At 39.5% G+C, this 25,270-nt stretch overlaps 1 protein-coding gene across 1 annotated transcript in view; it reads right to left on the reverse strand.

Moving 5' to 3' along the window:
* Positions 1–24,886, reverse strand: part of LOC125465730 (protein unc-13 homolog A-like) — a 390,692-nt gene extending 365,806 nt beyond the window's left edge. The window contains exon 1 of the mRNA XM_059638582.1: positions 24,585–24,886. Within this exon, the coding sequence (XP_059494565.1) occupies positions 24,585–24,606 (22 nt within the window). The 5' untranslated portion in view covers positions 24,607–24,886. The remainder of the gene's footprint in view (positions 1–24,584) is intronic.
* Positions 24,887–25,270: the final 384 nt, after the last annotated feature.

The following is a 25,270-nucleotide window of genomic DNA, read 5'->3' on the forward strand; positions in this document are numbered from 1 at the left end:
GTTTCCAAGGTATTGTCTGAGGATCTTTGGTGAATTTCTGCAGTGCATCTTGTAAATAGTAGCAGAAGTGTGTACGGAGTGTCGGTGGTGGAGGGAGTGAGTAAATCCTTGTAGATGTAGTGCCAATCAAGCAGGCTGTTTTGTCTTGGATGGTGTCAAGCTTCTTCAGTGCTGTTGGGGCTGCACCCATCCAGGCATTTGGGGAGTATTTCATCACACTCCCGACTTGTGCCTTGTAGATGGTGGACAGGCTTTGAGGAGTCAGGAGATGAATTACTCACTGCAGTATTTCCAGCTTCTGGCCTGCTCTTTTGGCCACTCTGTTAATGTGGTGAGTCCAGTTGAGTTTCTGGTCAATGGTAACCCCCAGAATGTTGATAGTGGGGGATTCAGTGATGGTAATACCATTGAATGTCAAGCGCATGGTGGTTAGATTGTCTCTTATTGGTAATGGTCATAGCCTGGCATTTGCTGAGTGCGAATGTCACTTGCCATTTGTCAGCCCAAGCCTGGATATTGTCCAGATCTTGTTGAATGCGACATGGACTGCTTCAGTATTTGAGGAGTCATGAATGTGCAATGTTCAGCACCAATCATTGGCAAACATCCCCAGTTCTGACCTTATGATGGAGGGAAGGTCATTGATGAAGCAGCTGAAAATGGTAGGGCCTAGGACACTATCCTGAAGGAACTCCTGTAGAGATGTCCTGGAGCTGGGATGATTGACCTCCAACAACTACAACCATCTTTCTGTGTATCAGGTATGACTCCAACCACCGGAGCATTTGCCCCATGATACCCATTGATTCAGTTTTGCCAGGGCTCCTTGATGCCACACTCCGTCAAATGCAGCCTCGATATCAAGTGCCGTCACTCTCACCTGTCCTCTGGAATTCAACTCTTTTGTCCATGTTTGAACCAAGGTTGTAATGAAGTCAGGAGCTGAGTGGTCCTGGCGGAACCCAAACTGGGCATGACTGAGCAGGTTATTTCTGAGCAGGTACTGCTTGATAGCACTGTTGATGACACCTTCCACCATTTTACTGATGGAGAAGAAATTGATGGAGTGGTAATTGGCCGGGTTGGATTTGTCCTACTTTTTGTGTACAGGGCACACTTGGGCAATTTTCCACCTTGTCAGGTAGATACCAGTGTTGTAACTGTACTTGAACAGCTTGGCTAGGGGAGCAGCAAGTCTGGAGTTCTGGAGCACCAGCCTTCAGTGCTATTGCCAGAATGTTGTCAGGGCTGGTCATCTCTGCAGTATCCAGTGTCTCCAACCGTTTTTTGATATCACATGGAGTGAATCGAATTGGCTGAATACTGGTACCGGTAAAGCTGGGGAAAACTGCAGGAGGCTGAGAGGAATCATCCACTCAGCATTTCTGGCTGAAGATAGCTGCGACTACTTTAGCCTTATCTTGTGCACTGATGTGCAGGGCTCTTCCATCATTGAGGATGGGGATATTTGTGGAGTCTCCTCCTCCAGTCAGTATTTTAAAAAAAATCTGAGAAAATGCCAATACATGGCATTCTTTTTTTTTAAAAAAATCCCATTTCTCCACCATCACATCCTATTCAAATTATTTAATTTCATCATCAATATAATCAAAGGTGCCAGTAAATATTCCATTTTAATCCTGGTTAAAAAACTTTATCCAGCATACAAAAAAGATTTCACACAAGGATGAGATCCTGAATGTTCTCAGAAGTAAATTCTAAAAAGTGCTCAACAGTTTGAATTGTTACTTTAAAATTTTCTGAAGAGGAGTCTGGGCCTGAAACATCAGCTTTCCTGCTCGTCTGATGCTGCTTGGCCTGCTGTGTTCATCCAGCTCTACACCTTGTGAACTCAGTGATACAGTGGTTTTAGGTGTCACATCTGCACAGAGCCAACAGCTGTTGGTTGCATTAGGTAATCACCTAAAGTTGTAAAGTTTCCTTATGAAGACATTAGACAAATGTGAAAAGGTAAACTAAATTAAGGCTTAGCTTCTGTTCTACTAAAAGTAACTGAACTAAGTGATTGGTGACAACCGCATGTATAATAAAAACAAAATGTTGTAATCTACTATACTGTATGTATATGTTCAAGTCATACAAAAGTTCCACATAAGTAGATTTTAATCTGCACAAAACTGACCTAATTTCAATTCCACATAATCTTTTGTTGGATGTGCAAAAGGTGAAAGTTAGAAACTTACTCACTACTCCAGAAACAATGCTATTAGCCAATTTCTCACTTATTCAAGATGGGAAATAAGAAAGGAAAATGCTAATTAAAACCATCCTCCAACAACAGTTAATTAGCTGTCTCGAAATTTGGAGAGGCAGAGCTTATCTATTGCAAGCTTTCCATCTGCAGCTCAGAAGGGCACACATTCTGTTTCTGGCCCCAAGAAAATACAACAAAACTAATCTTTTGGCCATAATCCTCAAAGCAGCCAAGCTGACCTGACAGAAAACTCAGTGGTCCTTCCCATTTAAGTCATTAAGTTATACTAACTCTAGCCCAATTAGAATTTTAAGCATTTCTATGAGATTCCCCCTCATTCATCTCATCTCCAATGCATACAATCCTAACCAACTCAATCTCTCCTCATAAATCATCATTCCTGCCATCCCAGGAATCATTTTGGAATACCTTTGCTGCACTCCTATAGCAAAAACATTTTTCCTCAGATAATGGAGAACAAAAATTCACGTAATATTCCACGAGTGACTTCACCAATGCTTTGCATATAATTGCAGAAAAACAATCCTCTCACTATGAAGACCAACACATTGTTTGCCTTCTTTACGGTCTGTTGCACCTGTCTGCTTATTTTTGGCAACGGGTGTACAAAGACACCCAGGTCTTATTGAACATTGACCTCTCAATTTACAGCTAAATAATAATCTACCTTGCTATTTTTGTGACCAAAGTGGATAACCTCATTTATCCACATTATACTGTATCTGCCATGCATTTGTTCACTCATTCAGCAGTCCAAATCACGCTGTAACATCTGCATCCTCCTCACAGTTCACCCTTCCACCCAGCTATGTATCACCTGGAAATCTGCCATTAGCTTGACTGATTATACTATATTTAATCGTTCTTATTGAAAAGTGTAAAACCAAAATGAGAATCATCTTCAAAACCAAACACCATGGTAAATCTATTCAAAATTACCAATTTCAATCTAAATCACCAGCGTTGCATTTCAACCTATTATTATTCACTTTCACAATCATTTGAAAAATTGCAGATCACAGGTCTTCAATTTGTATATAGTCAAATACAAGTGAATCCATCTGTAAGCTTGCCTTTGACAATTTAGTATTCTCTTCCGCTCTCATTTTTCCCCTTTATTACTTTCAGTTATCCTAGTTAGGCAATGGCCTAGTGATACTATCACTGGACAGTTAATTCAGAGACCTATTCTGAGGAGCCGGGTTTGAATCCTGCCAGCGCAGATGGTGGAATGTGAATTCAACAAACATCTGGAATTAAAAGTCTACTGATGGCTGTGAGTTCATTGTCGATTGTTGAGAAAGCCCCATCTGGTTCACTAATGTCCTTTAGGGAGGGAAACTGCCATCCTGACTTGGTCTAGCCTACATGTGACTTCAGACCCATGGCAATGTGGTTGACTCTACAACTGCCCTCTAGGCAATTAGGGATGGGCAATAAATGCTGCCTAGCCAGCAATGCCCTCATCCCATGAATGAATAAAGAATGAATAAAAGAACTTGCTGGCTTTCCCTAGGAGCAGTTTTCTATTCGTTCGGGTTATTCGTTAAGAACACATTAGGCCTCAATTTTCCATCACATTTGGTTATTTAAAAATATCATTTATCCACCACCCCCTTGCTGTAATGCGTTCAGGTTTACTTCGGCAAGGACTGTGGAGGAGGTCAAAAGTCCTGTCTGTTTGCTCATTTTCCTAACTCAGGAGCATTCAAGTCAATTATAAAGATTCTAGCCACCAGCTCGATGGCAATCAGCCACACATGAAACAATAAAGGTTATCACATCTTACAAAGATCAAAGGAGGAACAGAATAGGATCACTGCAACAAGTTGACATTTGTGTTATTGAAATTTTCAAAATCAGATATCAGTAGCTAATGCAATAATAGCACACATGTAGCGAATGGAAAGCTTGATTAGTAAATGAGATATACATAATCAATGGAGGATAGAGATGAGAGAAGGCTCATGTGGAACATAACCACTAACAAACAGCTGAAGTGAGTGCTTCATATCTACGTTGGTGAATTGCACAGGCTGAACCTTTTGACCAGGTGCGAGTTGCTTTGAATTTTTTTGGAGCGATTCTTGCTGTAAGGTTAGTGAGTGTTCTTACCAAATATTACCAATTCTTACTCCCCATTAACTGCCTATTGCAATTCCATAGCATCTTTCACATTCTTTTTATTCTCATCTTACCAAACTGTTCCAGGAACAACTCGCCACTCATTGCATATCCTGGAGCTTAGGAGCATTCCTTGTGACCGTGCCATTTATAAAAGCCTGTTGTGCACTTGGATAACCATGGTCACTTTGAAGTTGCTCAGTCACCTTGGACATAGCAGACAAGGGGATATTGTGGGTAGAGACCTGGACAGCCCATTGGACAACATGGTGCAGATACAGGACATTCCTCTGGGACCAGTAATAAAGCCTTGCTAATGGGTCTGAGGTTGCCACCTGATCACAGCAGGAATATACAAAAGTGTCGAAAAAGAGCTCAATATAATTTTCTAATCTGCCAGTACAAGTACCAACAACTCTTCTCCACTACCTCACACTCACTATTTCTACTACAGTGTTCAACATGGAGGTCATTTGGAGCAAGCACTGACCAGTCACCATCTCTGGTTTCCATGTTGAGAGTTCTCAATGTCTTGCTTGTTTGGCAAGAATATGATATGAATATTAATAAGGCAAGCTGGGCCATTAATAAGACAAGATGTTTGTTTAACAAGCTATAATCCCTCTTAATTGGCAATTTAGCGCGAATCTCACCATGGAGCTCAACAAAAGCACAGAGGCTGTGGCAAGATAGACCCGACATCATGATAGGCCTTGCCAGGCTTCCAATCCAATTTTGCCACACATTTCACCATAGCAGATGCTCAGGCCCAAGATTCCATCCCATGCAACAGAAAGAAAAGGAATCTCTGTACTGAGCCTCTGCTTGATTTCATACATTTTGCCCCATCTGACTGGCAGCTTATTTATAGAATAATCACTATACTGTTTTAAAGTTGCTCATTCTAAAACCACAATGCAAAACATGACATTTTTCAACATTTTTATATAAACTTGGCAATCACAAGAAACAGAAAGGTCTTCTGGAAAGCAAATATTAAGAAATAACAGCTATTAATTATATACTTACTGTAAAGAGTATGAATCCCCATAACTTCTTTAAAAGAACAAACTTGTAGTTCATAGCTGAAAGAATGACTTTTTAAGACTTGTACTTTAAGAAATAAACTAGGACGAGTAAATTTTAAGACATTTACTTAACCAACCAAAAGCACCCGCACTACGGAATGATCACTATTTTTATAGTCAGCTTTCCCCTATTACAAGTAACACTTCTGACAAATCCACTTCACAGGTTTCCTTTACACTGTTCCTAAAATATTTATTTGATTTCCTTGGGGCCAAACCAAAGTGATTCTTAGCTTCTGAGGGTTTATTAATATTGGTCCTCTCTCAGACTGGTAACTGGTAATCCCAGAATTGTCACTCAATAGTTTGCTCCCCCAGAGATTTCTTTTCCAGTGTAAGCAAAACAGTCTTCCAGTTTTGTTTCAACTCTCTCTCTCCGGACTAGCTAAGAAATGCATTCCCATCGCATATCTTTTATGGCATCGTAAACTGTGACCCTTTTATGTAAGTAGGAATGACAATTAGTTATTCTTGAGGACCCCCACCTAACTCATTTATCTTGGAAGTAGACGGACAGTACTAGGTACAACTGTGTACATCCAGGCGTTCTCACCATCTTGAGATTTTGGAGATGAATATTTTAACCACTGCAAACACATTTTGCTGCTATTGTATCCTGGTATGGATTATGAAAAATTAGCATTTTAAGAAGAGAAAAAAAACACATGCTCCTTTACATTAAATTTTCCAATAAGAGATACATTACATGATAGTTCTATAGTTCAATCTAAAATACATTTCTTGTACTTGGTTTGGTTATTGAACGAGTCAGCAATTATGACTAAAGCAATATATCAGTGGTACTGTTAATATTTACTGCTGTAAGGGACTCTGCCAACACTGGTTGGCTTGATGCTGCAGTTATTTAACTTTCTGTCAACTCTATTATTGTAACTGACAAATCTACTATGTTTTTAATAAAAAGAACCTGTAACAATAATTCTAAAATACTGAAGCAGTCTTTACCTACAGAAGGTTCTAGATTGTGAAAGCTGTAAGTGCTACAATTCTACTGCCATTTCTTTTTGCAAAATCAGATTCTTATCTTCATCGTAGAGGCCGCCTTTTATCTTCCCCTACTTAACACAGGATATTCATTTGCAATGGACAAGGCTGTACCGTTTCCAGAATTCCCAATGAGCAATGGGGAAAAAAAAGATGGAAAATGAGGCCAGAAGAATAACCTAAAAGTCAGCCATTTCCAGAAAAACAGATGTAGAGTCAAAATGGAGCATTCTGGTAAGTAGGAGAACTGTAACTAAGCGTTATCAAGGAAAACACAAAGAGTTTACAGCTGCCAAGGATGTAAAACTTCGGGCAAAAATGATTTCTCATTTGTCACTCCCCATCAATTGCTTTTTCTTTGCACTTTTCCTCAATACACCACTGTAATACATGCCGAGCACAAATAACATTATTATTTTTAAAGAAGTGACACAGATATTGACTGTCAACTGGAAGGGATTGTGGACCGTCCCCCACAAATTTGGACACCTGCAGAAATTTATCACCAGTCCCACATATTGCAAAACAACATGCATGGCCCTCAGCATCAAATCCATCAAAAACTCAATATACATGTAAACCAGGGTCAAGTAACACACTCAGGGCGAGCTCCAAACCATCACTGACATATTTAGAGGTTTACAAGAAAACAGGCTTCAGCCTTAATGTCCAGAAGACAAAAAAAGAGTCTTCTGCCAGAATGTCCCCTCTGCACAAACAATATCTGCCAGCTATCAAGATCCACTGTTAGGCACTGGACAACGTGGATCAATTCGTGTACCTTCTTTCAGGGAGGGCAGATATCAACAATGAAGTTCAACATCAATTCCAGTGTTCAAGCACAGCCTTTGGACATCAGAAGATCCGTTTGATGACAAAGACCTCAAACTCAGTACCAAGCTCATGGTCTATAGGGTAGCTGTTACCTGCCTTCTGTATGTGGAGGCATTAACAATGGACAGCAGACATCTTAAATCCCTGGAGAAACATCACCAGGTGATGCCTCCAAAAACTTCCTGCTACTTTAATGGCAGAATAGGTGTTCCAACATTCATGTGCTTTCCAGGCCAACATTCTCGGCTTCAAGACAGCACTATCAACCAGCTGCATTCAGCAGGTCACTTCATCAGCATTACAACACTTCCAAAATAAGTGCCCTGTTCCAAGCTCCATCACGGCAAGTAGTTACCAGGAGATCAAATAAATGCTTCAAAGACATTCTCAAAGCCTTTCTGAAAACTGCAAACGTCACAAATTTCTGGGAATCTCTTGGCCAAGACCACCCAAACTGAAGAAGCATCCATGAAGATGGCAACCATGTCCATCAGGTTCAAATAGAAATTAATGCAAACAGCAGAACAAACATTCAAAAATCCATGCACATCAAATATCACCTATCCCATGCGTGGCAAGTTGCGCATTACACTGGTTGAACACATCAGGGTCCACATCTGGGAGTGGAGGAGGGACTGCATAAGGAGGGCGAAAACAAAAACACATTGCCCAACCATCTTCAACTGCCTCAATGACTTTACCTCCATTATAAAAAGTCACTAATGATTGTATAATGTTCAATCCTATTTGTGCCTTCTCGGATACTGAAACAGTCGATATGCAAAAGAAACAAGACCTGAATAATATCCAGGTTGGACTGACAAGTGACAAGTAACAGATAAGCCACACAAGTGCCAGGTAATGACCATCTCCGACAGGAGAGAATCTAACCATCATCCCTTGACATTCAAAGGTATTATCATTGCTGAATCCCGCACTGTCAACTTCCTAGAGGGTTAACATTGACCAGAAACTGAACTGGACTGGCCATAAAGATACTGTGGGTACAAAAACTGGTCAGAGGTTTGGAATCCCCCAGTGAGTAACTCACCTCCCGATTCCCTAACTTCTGTCCACATGTGTTAAAGTATTAGGAGTACGATGGAATGCTCTCCACTTGCTTGGATGCGCACGCCAACAATGATCAAGAAGTATGATGCCATCCAGGACAAAACAGCCCACTTGATTGGCACCACATCTACAAATATTCACTCCTTCCACCATGACACTCAGTGTCAGGTGCACGCATGTGCGCATGGGCACCATCTGCAAAATGCACCACAGAAATTCACCAAGGCTTCTTAGCACCTTCAAAACACATAATCACTACCATCTAGAAGCCAAATAGAAATGGTATGGTGTGGTCTATCCTAGAGATTTAATATCAGGCTATGAAAAATACTGTGTAAATCTAAGCTCTGAGAATAAAGTCCATGAAGCACAGGAAATACTAATAAAAAGCTGTAGCACTTCTTAAATGAAAAGTGGCAGAGCTGACAAGTCTCATCAAGTCAAAATATTACTGTCAGCATCACAGGACGCACAAGGTGTATCAACAGAAACGGTACAAGCCCTAATGGCAACTCAAACAGACAGGCAAAAATTAGACATTAGACTGCCCCTCAATACTACTGATGATCTTGGATAGCAATTGTCTTTAGGAATATGGCTAATGAATTCCTCTTAAGAAATTGAAACAAAGTCAATGTCATTAAAAATGTAGCTTCAAAGGATGAGTCCCTTCAGAGTCATAAACCTGTAGGATTAAAGACAATATTTTGGGACAATATTCAACTGTGCATCATTTTTTTGTATTGTGGCATCTTAACATACAATGCAGCATTTGAGAAATAGAATGGAGGTGATTTCTATATTGAATCCTATAAAGAGTCAAATCTACCACAGTTGAACACAATTGTCTTCTTGCAACTTCCTTGGATAAGCAAATGGATAATGATGGGATAGTGTAGGGGGAGGGGCTTAAATTAGTTCACAGGTCAGCGTAATATCGAGGACTGAAGGACCTGTTCTGCTCTGTATTGCTCTACGTTCTATGCTCCAACTCAATGCAAACTAAAATTCAACAGCTTTTCAAATAAATGATTTCACAGGACAACAGAAGGCCATCACAATTAGTTAAGCAAATTTCAACTTATTTTGACAAAAGTTAACGCCGATATTTCCTTTAATTGCTTATGACAGAATGCAATATACAAAAGGGAACTAAAACAGAAATTGCTGGAAAAGTTCAGCAGCTCTGGCAGCATCTGTGAAGAGAAAACGAAGTTAATATTTCAGGTCAGGTGACCCTTCCTCAAAACTGATGATAGCTAGGAAAATGTTGGTTTATATGCAGAAGGTAGGGTGGGTGAGGGGGTAAGGTGTAAACAATAGGTGGGGATAGAGCCAAAGAGAGAGAAAAACAGTTGGACAGGCAAAGGAATCGACAACGATCCAACTAGGAGGATGAATAGCTGTTAATGGAGACAGTTACTGGCTAAAAATGGGTTCCTATGTAAAAGCAGACTGTGTAAAACAAGGCCTGATGTGTGGGGCGGGGGCTAGGACATAGGGAGTTCAAGCCCTAAAGTTATTGAATCTGATATGAAGTCCAGAATATTGCAGAGTACCAAGCAGAAAATAATGTGTTGCTCTTCCAGCTTGCACTGAGCTTCGTTAGAGCACTGCAGCAAGCTTGAGACTGAGACATGGCCAGGGAATAGGATGGTGTGTTGAAATGGCAGGCAACTGGAAGCGCGGTCATTTTTCCAGGCAGTACATAGGTGTTCTGTGAAGCGGTCACCCGGTCTACCCTTTGTTTCCCCAATGTAGAGGGGGCTACATTGTGAACAGCAAATGCAGTTGACTAGATTGTATGGCGTGCGGGCAAGTGCTGCTTCACCTGGAAGATACATGTTTGGGGCCTTGCATACCGAGGAGAAGAAGATAAATGGATAAGCATTATATCTTTGGCGAGTGCATGGGAAGGTGCTGTGGGGCTGTGGGGGTTGGTGTCAGGAGTAAAGGAAGAGTAGATCAGGGTATCCTGGAGGGATCAGTCATTGCAGAAGGCAGACAAGGGAGGGCAGGGAATGTGTGTCTTTGGTGGCATCTCGCTGGAGATGACAGAAATGATGGCTAATGATCTTCCAGACATGGATGCTGGCGGGATGGTGGTCAAGGATGGAGGTGGGGGATGATGGCCAAAATGCAGGAGATGGGTCGGATCTGGTTGAGGACCCTGTCAACAACAGTGCTGGGGAATCCTCGGTCGAGGAAGATGATGGATGTTTCAGAGGTTCCCACATCAAAGTTGGCATCATCAGAACACACGCGACGGAGACGGAGGAACAAAACGGAACTACTGTATTTGCTGACATTAACCTCCAAAATGTCTTTGGATGGTCACTATTGTCTGTGTAAAATTAAATCTAAACTGAAATTGTTTTCCTGTCGGAGGTAAAAAGTCTTTGCCCGCTTTCCATTTTGCCCATCAATTTTATTAGCGTATAGTTTATTTAGTGATTGTAGGAACTGCAGTTTATTTAGTGTTCTTTTTTCCTCCAGGATAAACTTTCCTAGATTCCTGACATACATTTTTTAAAAAGTTGCATATTTTTGCTGTATGATTTACGGTAATGTAATTGCTAATGTTGGCAATCGTATTAAGGAATGTAAGCAAAACTGAAACACCTCGTAAGCAAGAATTCTCTCCAAAACATTACTTTAATGTATGTTTACATTTGCCCACCATTTGTTCGGCATGCATTAGCTTAACCATATTCTTTAAACAAAAGATAAATGGATTATCAATGTTTACAAACTTTCTGGTTGATAGTTACTTTCCATGAGTCCAGAAAATATCATTCATACGGCTCAGATTAAATGTGAATGGGAAGTACTGCTATGTTATTACTTGTTGTGGAAATCAATTACTGGTTAAAGTATTAATCAGTCACTTTCATGCAACAAGATTATAGCATACAATAATTGTAACTGCCTCAAATTGTGGAATTTGTACAGTAAAAACCGTCAGTGTTTGCTGTTGTTATTCTTTTGTAAAGGCCACTTAAATTTATGCACTGTGAACTATAAATGGGAGAAGATATTGCTTTAAACCAAGGAAACTATGTAAGATATTTCAGTTTTGAAAACAAGTTACCGAAACATTTTTCAAATTGTATCTACAACGTTGCCTTATTCAACAGTGAGGAAGCGTTTCAGAGAGAATGGCACCACATGTTTATGAGTGAGGCAATTTTGCCCAGAGACAATCTCTTGATCAGAAAAATCAAATCAGGGCCAGCTGTGTTCACCACGGTAACACCCACTGGACTCGTTCCTAGGCAGGTTGCCACATCCTTGTGTGAGGTTAATGCAGCAGAGATAGTCAAACCGCAAAGACAAAGCATCTATCTGTCCCTCGAGACAAACCCTCAACCAGTCAACAAAAGAAAGACAGAGAACCAGTGCATCCATAAACTTGAGAGTTATCAGCAAAGAATCAGAAGTCAAAAAAGCCAAAATTAAAGAATTGCTTGATGGCTGTGATTCAGACTAGTGCCAGAACAGTGTGTGTGATTGATTTCCCCACTTTACCCATCCTTAATATTTCTGTCTCGTTTTGTCTCAGTGTCTGTTTGTACGTGTACATGTGTGGGAATTTTAAGATGAGGTAGCGTTTAAGTTACAGAGTTCTAAGTTAACATGTTTTTCATGACCTTCAAATAAACAAACAAATTACAATAAATAGGTATTCTTGTTAACAAAAAAAACCTGGTGTCCTTATTCTTTTAACCTAAATAACAGAGTTGTTAGATAACTGAGCAATTGCAGTGGTTCCATAAAATTCTAACATTTGCAGTGACTTGTAGCACACTACTCCTGAGAGTCCTGACACTTCGGACACAGCAACTCAAGTAATCCGTATTTGAGCAGTTATACGCAGGAATTCAAAAATTGCTGTCAGCGATTCTCTGCTACCCCACAGAACGCACTGCCAACATATCCTGCAGACTGCAATAAAGTAGAAATGTCGCAAGTGAAATGAAGTTGTCTTTTTATTAGTCTTGCTATTAAAAGTCCTTGATAAATTGCACTTCCTTCAAAAAAAAATCACTGGGTTTTTAAAACAGAATACGAAGATCACTATTACTAACACTGAAAATTGTGTTTTTAAATATTGGTAACAAATTTCCCCATAAAGTAAAAGAATGATTTTTTTTAAACTTATAATAGGATTGAGGTAGAAGATGGGCTTTGTGAAAGGCCCAATCATTTATTTTTCAAACAGTAAAGCTTAGCATTAAAAGTGTATTTTACTTCCTGGTTTGCCGCCTGAGGATATTTCAGCATAAATGGTTGGTTAACCTGCTTGGTAATAATTTTTGCCGAATGCCAGGGGATCCCCTCACTTTAGCACCATCTTTAAAAACTGATACAATGAAAGGAGAAATCCATTCCACGTATCATTTAGGGATTTGTGGACTGGTTTAAAATCAACACTACAAATTTTTGGCATTACAACTCAGTCTTCTAGCTCCAACCTATGATACAACTCTGCTTCATCCTCTTCCCACTACAACCAAGCTCCACCTTCCCAATCCCTACAGCACCAAAAAAAAAGGAAAAATGGACATAATAGAATGAGGAGATTACAGAAATTGGACAAGGATAGTGTGGAACATCCTAAGACTATAACCAAGATAACCAGGTATCTGAAGAACTGATTTATAGTTTTTATCATCACATGACAATATTCATCATAGTTAAAAAAAAATGTGCCTGCACTTAGTGCATAGTATGTGACTGAGCTCAGGGTCACACTTACAAATGAATCAGATGGTGATGGATTTAGAAACCCAAGCAGTTGGGTGAGGATAATCACCTCATTACAGTGTTGGGAAAGTGCTATAGTTAGAGATACTACCTTTCCGATGTGATTTTAAACTGAACTTTCCTCTCAGGTGGATGTAAATGATGCCAAGGCACTTTTTGAAGGATAACAGGTGTTACATCCTAATGCGTGGCTGACGCTAACTAAACAGATTGATAAGATAATTAACCAGTTACTGTTTATGAAGCTTTTCTGTAGGCAAGTTAGATGCACTATTTCGTACATTTTAAAAGTGACTCAACTTCAAAAGAAATTCATCTGCTACAAATCATTATGGCATATCATTAGGTCGCATAAAGCTACATGGCAAGGTTATTCTAGTTTGTCTCACTGTAAATCTGCAATGTTCTATTTTTCAATTAAATGTATGTGCTTTCATGCTTTATAATTTGGATGAAAAGGATTCTTATGGATTCATCTAGAACTGTGATAAAAGCAGTGTTGAGATAAACAAGAACCAAACTCGCCAGGAAATATCCTTATTCATTTGAAACAACATTAATCTTGGCACAGGAGGTACCATTTTTCTTTTGAAACCGCGTCATCTCTGACAGATGCACTAAAAATGCAAAATATATTTATAGCAATCAAAATGTGTTGCAACAGCAAGAAAGCAAGCCCATAGTATTTTAGATCACTAACTAGATGGCTCTGAAAACTACATAATTAAAAGGAATCTATTAAGTAAAACATTAGAAGAAATAGTTTCAATTTAAACACTAAGGCACTGATTGAAATTTTACCCTCTGCCTCTCTGCATTTTGCCTTGCAACACAAAGGAGACATCTAAGCAACATTTTCTTTCTGCTGTATTTTTGTGCCTAGAAGGCTTTCCAAAGTAAATGCCAATTTCTTTTGACCAGCACTGCATACTATAATATTATGACTTGGCAAATACAATAATTGGTGGAGTCATAAACATTATAATAATGTAATTGCAAGGACAGACGTAAAAACTAAATAAATTATAAAGCACATTGAGAGTGGCAGTTCTTTTCACTTGAAGCCTGAAAACAACGTGAATGATTATAGAGTGCTCAACTAAACTACTACTAATGATCTTTTCAACACATTATTTCCCAATTTAACGTCCTACTCAGTATTTGTCTTCATGTTATTTTCATCAGACAAGATAGGGGTGACAATGCAGAAAGCCATGTTACAAATGTCTATAGGGATTTCAAGTCCTTCTTTATGATTAATCAAAGATGTAAAGCAACAAGTTGTGTGGAATCAAAAGTTTAATTGTCTCATGATGAGGAGCTAGGTGGAAAATACATTGTCCTAGAAGAAACCCTGCATTGTAAAAGAGGTGTATGATTTCTGATTGAAAAAAATCACTTCAATTGTTAAATCATTGGGATAATTATGTCACAAATAATCTTAATCTAAACTGCCTGCTCTGTGTATAGTTTTCTAAAAATCAGTTACAATGAGTAGTAACTATTTGTCCTACCATTTTTAAACCTGCATAATGGTGTGAAAGGCAAGATGTGATTAAGATCAAAGGAAATCACAACATTCCACTGCTTTTCAGCATTTGTATGCGAATATAGGAGGTATGGTTACTAAATTTGCAGATTACATCAAAATTGAAGGTGTAATGGACAGCAAAGAAGGTTACTTCAGAGTACAAAGGAATCTTAATCAGATGGGGCATTAGGCTGAGGAGTAGCAGATGAAGTTTAATTTAAATAAATACAAGGTGTTGCATTTTGGAAAGCAAATCGTGGCAGGGCTTATGTACTTAATGGTAAGGTCCTGGGGAGTGCTGCTGAACAAGGAGACCTTCGAGCACAGGCTTCATAGTTCCATGAAAGTAGAGTCACAGGAAGACAGGATAGCAAAGGTAGCATTTGAAATACTTGCCTTTAAAGGCCAGTGCATTGAGTATAGGAGTTGAGGCCACTTTTGGGAAACTGCATTCAATTCTGGCCTCTCTGCTAAAGGTAAGATTTTGTGAAACTTGAAAGCGTTCAAAAAAAAAGACTAGAACAGCGTTGCCAGGGTTGGAGGGTTTGAGGTTGAGAGAGAGGCTGAATAGGCTGGGGTTACTTACCCTGGAGTGTCAGAGACTGAGGGGTGACCTTACAGAGGTTTATAAAATCATGACGGGTATGAGTAGAGTGAATTGAAAAGGTCTTTTCTCCCCCGACCCCCCCGAGGTGGGGGAATCCACAACATAGGTTTAAGATGAGAGGGGAAAGATTTAAAGAGGGACCCAAAGGGCAACTTTTTCACACAGACAGTGGCGCATGTATGGAATGAGCTGCCAGAGACAGTAGTGGAGGCTGGTACGATTACAACATTTAAAAGGCATCTAGATTGGTAAATGAATTGGGAAGAGTTTAGAGGGATATGGGCCAAATACTGCCAAATGGAACTAAATTTATTTAGGATATCTGATCAGCATGGATGAGTTGGGCCGAAGGTCCGTTTCCATGCTGTACAGCTCTATGACTCTATGAGCAGGCTATTTAGCTTCTTGGGCTGATCCACTACTCAAAGTGGTGACTGATGCAATTGCGGCATTGATTCCACTTTCTAACCCGCTCCATATTGCCAACATCCCACCACTGTGCCACTCCCCTAAAAATACAGAAGTCCTTGTTGATTAGATGATATCTATTGAACTCAACTTTGAAATCGTCAATGATAAAGTCTTTAGTGTTTTCTGAGGAAGAAAATGTTAAAGATTAATGACCCTCAAGAATTTTCTCTTCAACTCTTGTTTTAAATGGCAGATCCCTTACTGTGCATCTGACTCTAGATGCACCCATGAACAGGAGGCTTTGTTAAGCCAGATACTAACAAGAAAATAAAGAAAACCTCAAAATTTTCAGATTTTATTGTACACAGAGGTATACAAAATAATGATAGGCAGAGACAACATGAAAAAGGCAAAATTGTTCTCGTAAGAGCACAAAACGTCAATTTAAAGTTTTGGGCAAGACATGAAGGCTTTCAAAAATAAAACACATGAAATGGTAATGGAATACCATTCCCCATGAAGGTGGAAATAGAAATGTTCAAAGGATTTCAAAAAGGAGTAAGATGGACAGTTTAAGAAACTTTATAAAAAAAAAGCAGCCCAACAAAGGATTGAGCAAGAGGAACAGGACTAACTGATTGCTTCACGATCAGTGGAATGGTTTCCTTTTATGTTGCAACTGATAATGGCACTAAACTGCCTCTGAGTCAACAGTTCCTCAATTAATTTCTTACATTTTCGTGATTTACAACACTACTTAAGAAAACACTAGTAAATTGCTAATGGAACTACCAGTTAACAAACATAAATTTATTGATATAAACAACATTGGTCAAAGTGGAAACTTAAGACTCACACCACAGATTAGCCCAGAGACTGAAACTACATGTTGATACCTAGCATAGCAAACTAAATGGAAGGCACCAACAAAATTACACTAAATAAATACTGACAAAAACATAGCCAAATTTTATGACAACTGTAAAACCCATATGCAAGAAATGCTGATATTTTCTAATCAACCTGTTCAGAGATGTTAATACACATCTCTCGAGTACATGGCATTGAGCCTGGGCACTTGGTCAAAAGGTAGGGGTGATGCAACTCCATAGGAAATGCATACCCTGTACAAAATTTTAAATAAGTGTATTTAAGAACTGAAACAAGTTTTCTTAAAAATTATGTTTATTACTATTCTTAATTTTCAAAAAGAAAATCCCATCTCAATAGGAGAATTTCATTTTATTGATAAAGGTTGTAAAAATCATGACCAATTAGCTTTCCAAATGTCGTGGCTTAATTCTTTCAAAACTTAACTACAAAACAACAGACATTTTCATAGAGCAACTTCTCTTCCAACCCACAGCATTGACACTAGCATTTTGGCAAAATTTATAATTTGTCCACAGAACAATCTCCAAACTTATATTTTGTTCATCTTCTAATCAGTTCCCAGAGACTATTTACAATGTTTTCACAGGTTCTCAGAACACATACAAAATGAAAATGAAACTAAAATATGGACAAGACCAACTGCCAATGGTTGCACACCAATTGCAAATACTCCAACTATCACAGACTAGGAGCACACAAGTTCATGATCATTGGAAAAATGTACAGTATGTTGAAATTCTACCCAAAGCAAACAAGGTTATAAAATCAGAATTTTCCAATGAAAACATACAAGTCCAAACACAACATCATACCACATTGAATATTCAACGTACAAAGGATGCTGACAAGTGCCAGAAACTTTCAGGCAGCCCCTTCCAACTGAGGCTTTATCACATAATTCTGATGAAACATGGAAGTCTCTCCAGTCAGTGAACAGAGCTATAAGAACCTCATTCGCCAAAAGGGATAAACAGGAACATAGATTGGTACAAGGCTCAACTTGGAAAACTCTCATCAGTGACACACAATTCTTAAATCTGAGGCAGTGAGAAGATCATGTCGACCATGAATCTGCCTGCTGATCTTTAGATGGTGTCAAAATTGCCCTTCCACCTTCACTGAAGCTGTTCCTTTGAAATCACAGATGGGAAGTGTGCACAAACAGGAACAAGCAAGTCTGCTTGATAGAGTAATATTCCAAGATATGCTCAAGTGAGTTGGCTGTCTCACTGCATGTGTTCAGTGATCTTCTGCAGCTACCTGATATGTATAAGCTTGACACCCTAACAGAATGGGAAGTACCTGAAAAGAATTGGGTAAAATCTAAACTACTCAAGCAAGAAAAGCACCAGCTGCTGCCAAACCTACAGGACCTGCTGGAAAGAAAGCTCTAGGGTAAGCAGAGTACAAAAGATCATGTCTTACAAAAGAAAGGCAATTGAAGGGGTTGCAACAACTATGGAAGCAAATCCCTCCACAATCTTTCTCACGATCATTCAAATGAGGTTCCACCAACTAGCCAGAATTTAGTCAGGGCCACAATATAGTTTCAAAACAGGAAGATTGAAAATAGACATGATGTTCTCACCATCTCAGCTGAACAAATGTTCAGATGGCAACAAATACCACTCAAACTTGCATTTTTGCATCTCCCAAAAGCATTTGACTGAGCAGAATGAGCTCTGGTAAATACTGGAGAATACTCAACTTTACTCGGCAGTTATGTACAGTCATTCCATGATGACAAGCAGAGGACCATTTAGTTCTGACCCATGCGTTGAATTGTGTATGTTCTTGGCTGAGTATAAATTATAGAGTTTCATGGAGAATCCTTCCATCATGCGGCTGAGCACATTTTCTCACAGCATCTTAAATATGTCTCATTAACTATCTAACCCACCTATAGAGCAACCCTCTCATCAGATTCTAGTCCCATTCAACCGCTTGCCATACCTATAACAACTTGCCACGGCCAAGCTCTCCTGAAATTGACCAGCTTTCTGGTGCTGTCACTGGCATCAGCAATCATATTTACAAGGCAATTGTGTATACTGAACAACCATCATCAGTCTGGAATTTGCCTGCAGAGATCCTGACATTTGCCCTGAACATGGCAGAGATCCTGACATTTGCCCTGGACATGGCAGACTGGACAAAGTTGACACATCACAGTGACCAGGAATCTGGAAGTCCTGGTGGATGCAGTGATGCACAAGCAGAACCTCCTCTTCCCCCAGGATACCAGTCCATGTCAGTCTGGTTTAAGGTTGATCAGTGCAATGTCAGCTATCTGGAGGAATTCACAGAAATGTAGGAAGAAGGTCAATTACCTCCACCAGTCCACCATTGTTTCACCATCTTCTCTCTAATATCATACACTTATCTTTGATATTGTACCCATCTCCCACCAAGGCTCATGCTCTACCACTCACCATTGCCAGCAACATCCCTCACCCGCTGTCATCTAGACTAGACCAGATACAAAACCCTGCATGCCGTATGTACTGCTTTTTTCACTCACTTGGGGCATCTTCCTCCTTGCTCTAAAAGTAACAGCTGTGCCACCTATTTTCATCTCCCTTAATTCCTGTTGCCTCATTCCAGGAGGACAAACAGTCCACAATAGGGCAGAAAGAATCAAGATAGGTGGTGGGCTGTCTGAAATTTGGTTCCTCACTCTGAATGTGGACAGTATCCTAACTCTGACCACCCCAATGAATTGAATAGTCATGTCCAAGCCTTGGACTGTAGTCAGAAGGTGGCCTGGACTCCCTCTGCCTGGACCCTGTGACCAAAGGATATTGCCCCAACTTGATTGAGTACTGATGAAAACCATGACAAGCTTCCTCCCTTGTTGATCAGAGGTACACCACGAGAGTTCTTAGAGGCTGACATATCAGATGCCAAAGTCCGTGGACATGATATATGTGGGGATGGTGGCCACAGAGCATGCCCTGAGGTGTCTGGTGTCAGACAATGGAGGTCCTATGGTGCAAGCAGCTGTGACTTTGATGTCGAGAATTCTTGATATTTAGTCTGGTGATGGATCTGGAAGAATAGGAAGCTGCATATTAATAAAGCAAGACCTTCAATTAACAAAGTACTTAAGAAGCAATAATGTCCCTTAAATTCATCACTGCCTAGTGAGAATCTCACATTGACACCCAGAACAATAATTAAAATTTGGAACAAATAGCTCCAAACATCAAGATAGGCCCAACTAGACTTCTCATACAATTCTGCCATATTTCTTGCCATAGCCCACATCATTCAGGCCTCTATAAGATTCTGTCTCACATCTCCCTGCCAATGAGGTACACCTCCACAAATGATCAAATGGGAAACTCTTCAATTAAGACTAACATGTGAGATAACTGTTGCATGTCGTAATAACTGGGCTTCAGTGTACTGACACTGCTGCCATAGCTGCCCAGGCAGAAGACATGGCTACAGTTTGCAGACCATATGGATAAGCATATGGACGTACATGGAATAGTGTAGGTTAGATGGGCTTGAGATTGGTACGACAGGTCGGCACAACATCAAGGGCCGAAGGGCCTGTACTGTGCTGTAATGTTCTATGTTCTATCACTTGCTCAATATGTTTATGAGTACTTATAATACTGTATCATGTTTCCAACCATATTCAGAGTCAATAGCATACCACAGAAAACAATCAGAAAATTATCGTATCCTGCATCTACAGTGGCAGATAACCTACTTCCTGATAAAGGGCGAGGCACACATTTGGGATAGAGAGTCCCCAGATCTGCTTAACTAAACATGGGCTTGGGAAAATCAACAAATGACCTGCAAGACTACAATGCTTATCCTCATATTGCTGTATCCTCAGAAATTCTGTATGGCAGTGACACCAATACAATTTACACCTACCGAGAGAAAAGGCTATCATTGGTGTCTATGCTGCACCCTCAGTATATCACACAGAAACAATTTCACCAATGAAGCAGTCCTTTTGTGTTGAAAAATTGCCAGTCATAGCAGGTTCAATCAAGCAAACAAGGCTCTGCTGTCTAAGGCATGTACACAAATGGAAGATGATCAGATCATCAAGCATGTGATATATGACTAAGTTATCAATGCCAAGAAACCAGCAGTGTGCCCAAAGCTCTGATTCAAGAATACTGTCAAGAGAAACAATAACACTCAATCATTACATGTGGGAAACTCAATGATGACCCATACAAATAACAAATTCCTGCCAATAGATGGGTTTGCCACCACCATGATTCCTGGTTTCACAGCTCCAAGACAAATAATAGGCCGGCCAACACAGCATCAGCACAGAGCATCCTATACCATTGGCAAAAACAATGTTCACAGCATATGTGGTAGACTTTGACTTCCCAGAATTGCTTCTTCAGCCATTAAACGATTAGAATAGATTATCTTAAGTGAGCTCACCAAAGTGTGTTGAGGATACATTGACAACCTTTTGCCTGTAAAGGATGTTGGGAATCATTTATATATCCTGCTACGTAAACCTATAAGTTCTTCTTTTAAAAGAAAACACCAGTCATTTTATTGATCTTATTTTAGCAGAGATGACCACAATATTCATCAGTCAGTACTAGTTCCCAGAGATTTTGGCCACATACCAAATGTTGTATTTGGAGACTTGAAACCAGTTCTGCATGAAGAAATTGAATGTAGCAGGCTAAATAGCACCAGTTTCTATCCGTCATCTTCATATTATTATTACTACAATACTTTTATGATATAAAAAGTCAGCAAGGAAAATGTTAAGTTTTGCTCAGTTATTGTTAGATTTTTAACTCAGTTGTGAAACAATAAATTATAGTTACTCTTGAACAACCTCTCCAGTTGTGAAACATTAATCCCACAGAGCACATTTAAAATTGATCGATTACTAAAACAAAATTTTTTAAAAATTTATTTTCAAAATTAATAACTATTCTTTTTCATTAATCCCAAATCCCATTAACTTTTTATGAAATGATTATACAGGAACTATATTCCATGTGTTTTGCTTTCAGCTTCAATTAGTGAAGATTCTCACAGTAAAGAATTAGCTTGTTGCATTTCTGGATTCCACAGATTTTCTATAAATATTATCAAAATCAAATTCATTAGCTTTGAAAAAGGAAATGTATGCTTTGGACAGAACTCCACTACCTTTAGACTGCCCCAGGGTTAATGGCAAGTATGCTTTTGCCACTGACTGTAAAATCTGTGCAAATAATATGATATGTACAGGAGGCAATATTTAATGCTACCCACTTTACTGCATTAATAATGCTACTGTATGCAACTTAAACAATTCCAAGGAAAGTTTTCAGATTACATGTATTTTGATGATGTCAAACAACTCATGAAGCCTGTTACAAAGCAATGACTTTAATTAAGTTATCCTTTATCCCTTTTACAGAAAGCATTTTTCAGAATCATGCTTTGATCTGAACTTAAAAGGTATTCTGGAATAAAAGGACAAAGCTTACATTTTGCTTAACTATTTATTCTTTAAATACATCAGAAATTTGCTCCCAGATACTAAGAATAACATTTTGTTGCTAGATATTTAGTAACCCCATCAATCTTGAGTGATTTCTACTACAATATCAAGGTTTCATGTCTGCATTTTTTTTTAAAATCAGTGCAAGGATTCTAATGTTTCTGGATTGTAGAAGGCAAAATGTGACTATGTTATTTTTATTAACCTTAACTTTCCAAAGTAAATTCAACTTTACTTTGCATCTGACTCCAAGCAAATATAACTCCAAGGTTATACAAGTCAGACTGGAATCTAACCTTTAATGCTATTTCTCTCTCCACAGATGCTTCCAGATCTGCTGACTTTCTCCAGCGCTTTTGTTTTTATTTCAAATTTAACTCTCAACACAGGGAAATTTTGCAAGTAAACATAACTGAATTAATGTCAACTGACCAACTCTAAACATAGTAGTATCCCATCAGGAAAAGAATCAAAATTGTTCGTAATTACTGGAAAGTATTTTTTTTCAAATTCAGATGTTAATTCCCAAACCCACTAATATCTGTATCTTCCTGTAACTAAACTAATTTTATGCATGACATGATGTAAAAATATGCCTTCAATGAAAACTCAATTACAAATCTAACTTGATTTAGCTGCCAGTTTCACTCACTAACCCTCTATAGCCAAAAAATCAATAGCTGTCTACCAAAATAGAATCCATTAGTTCATTCGTAAAACAAAGTTAGACATCTTATCCATGATTAGGAAGTGACCCACATATGGTTTATGACTCAGTTAAGGAAACTGTATACCATTAATGATTAATTCACTGAAAGGAAAGTAGTAATAATATCTAAATTTCAGCAGCATAGATCATTGTTACTTCATGAAAGTTACGAAGTAATGGGAAGATCACAAGCATTTCCAGTGTGTAATTCCCAAATCCAAACAATTTTAACAAATATTATCAACAATATGTTCCACAAAGTTGTGGTAACAAACATTGCGGTTAAATAATAATTTAAAATCAGCATTTGAAAGTTTTACTTTTTTTATAAACAAAATACAGCAGTGAGGAGAGTTCTGCTCGTTTGAATAAAATTGCAATAAAATACTAATTTAATAGACATTCTGCATTTTTGGAGAGGAGAAAAAACATTGTATTCATTTCTTATGTTAACAATATAAATTGTTCACCCATTTACTATTAAAATAAGGTTAGTTTGGGCTGTCATCACTTTTACTGCCAGGGAATCTAATAAATCCTAACTAGTCATTAAATTATTCTACCAACATTTATTCCACATTTATGAAATGGGTCTGCCTAAACCCCATGTAATGGTCAACAATTGAATGTTTATTTAAAAGTGGAAATTACTGTTAAAATAAGTCAATCGAACACAATCGCCTTTCAAGAGAAGTCGTTGTGCAAGTGTTGATGAGATCTGAAATAAACCGTCAGCGGTTTGGTGCGGGAGGGGGGAGCTGTCCATTGTACTGTACCACAAACTGACGGGCTGCAACAAGATGCCATGACACTTCCCATTCATTCAATTTCTATTCCCTGAGCACTGAATGCACAAATACTGAAAATCCACACTGCTATATCAGCCACCTTTTCTTAAAACAAAATGAGCAAACTGTCCATTTGCTATGCTTAATGGAGAAGGAGGGTCTGAAAGATATGGTCGATTGTAATATGTATTAAAGTGTATACGATTTGAAAAGCATGCCAGGAATTTAAGTTTGTTCCCATTCCAGAATCCGTTTGACGTATTTACTTTACAAAAACTGCTCCTGTTAGTTTAGACAGTCGAATCGTTCCAGAATAGGAATTTGACAGTAACTTCTACAGTCTCTGTCCTGGCACAAAGGGTGGCAGGATCGGTTAATATTTTAACTTCTAATGAAGCAAAACTGAGGCGTGGGTGGGTGGGTGGGGGGGGTTGTAGGAGGGAGGTTGCGCGAAACAACCAACCAACAATCCCCACACCCACCCCAGGTGCGGTTATTCGTCAGTAAAAATCTGACAGATGGGCTGCAACGAATTCATTCGTAAGTGCTAGTGGCATGAGGGTGTCACTAACTCTGAAATATCAAAACAAACTGGATGTCCAGCACATTTCACATAGAAAATAACTGCCACATCATTGAAATATTATTTCGGGTTCAAATAATGAGGCCCGAACGGCTTCATCTGGTTTGACAGCGATCCAGACAGTCGCTCGCTAAAGAAAGAGCAACCCCTTGACGAAACAACCCCTCACTCTCTGTGTGTCAGGTGAATGCAAATGGACCAAATGACTATTTTGCTTAAAATTTCTGAATGAATCGTGTGTGTGTGTGTATATATATGTGTGTGTGTGTGTGTATATATATATGTGTGTGTGCGCGCACCTACTAAAGTCTATGAGAGGCTGCTGATATCCATTCATTCACTCATTCATTGATGAACCATTGCAGCTCCGTGGAAGCAGTGAGTGACAGGAGGCGTTGGGGTAGGGATGATGATGGTGGGGGTAGGTGGGGGGGCCTCTTACCTCCGACACAAAGGAGAGACATGTCTCCGGTCTCCTCGGCCACGCTCCACTGATCCTCCTGCTCTTCCAAAGACTTTTCTCCTCTCTCTCTCTCTCTCTCTCTCTCTCTTTCTCCGGCCGTTAGATGATACACGTATGCTTTTCTTTATCGTCTTGTGGAGAGGTTAAAGAGTCTGTAGAAAGAGGCTGCCCCTATCGCCCGGCTCTTTAGCAGTAACAGCAGCTCCTCGTTGTCTCCGTCTGCCTGTCTCTCGATGTCTGCTCCTGACCGTTACTCTACGGCCGCCATTTTGTTGGGAGCAGCCCCTGGCCCGACTGACGTCACAATGGGGCGGCGCGAGAATGGATTTGGCGGGATGACAGCAGCTGAACAGATCCCAACAGGGATCCGGAGAAATCGCGGGCGGATTCCCTACTGGATCCGGGGATACGGCGGCCAACTCCGGATAGATCCCAACAAGAATCCGGAGAAATCGCGGACGGGATCCAGAGAAATCGCGGCAACTCGAGACAGATCTCGACGAGGATCCAGATAATTCACATACAGATCCCAATAGGGAAGCGGAGAAATGGTGGCCAACTCCGGACAGATCCCCACCGGGATTCAGAGAAGGCATACCCAACTTCGACAGATCACAGATCTGGGAACATACCGCAACTCCAATTGGTTGCCAGCAGCTCTGGAA

The sequence above is a fragment of the Stegostoma tigrinum genome, chromosome 30, assembly GCF_030684315.1.
Source record: "Stegostoma tigrinum isolate sSteTig4 chromosome 30, sSteTig4.hap1, whole genome shotgun sequence".
Taxonomy (NCBI): Eukaryota; Metazoa; Chordata; class Chondrichthyes; order Orectolobiformes; family Stegostomatidae; genus Stegostoma; species Stegostoma tigrinum.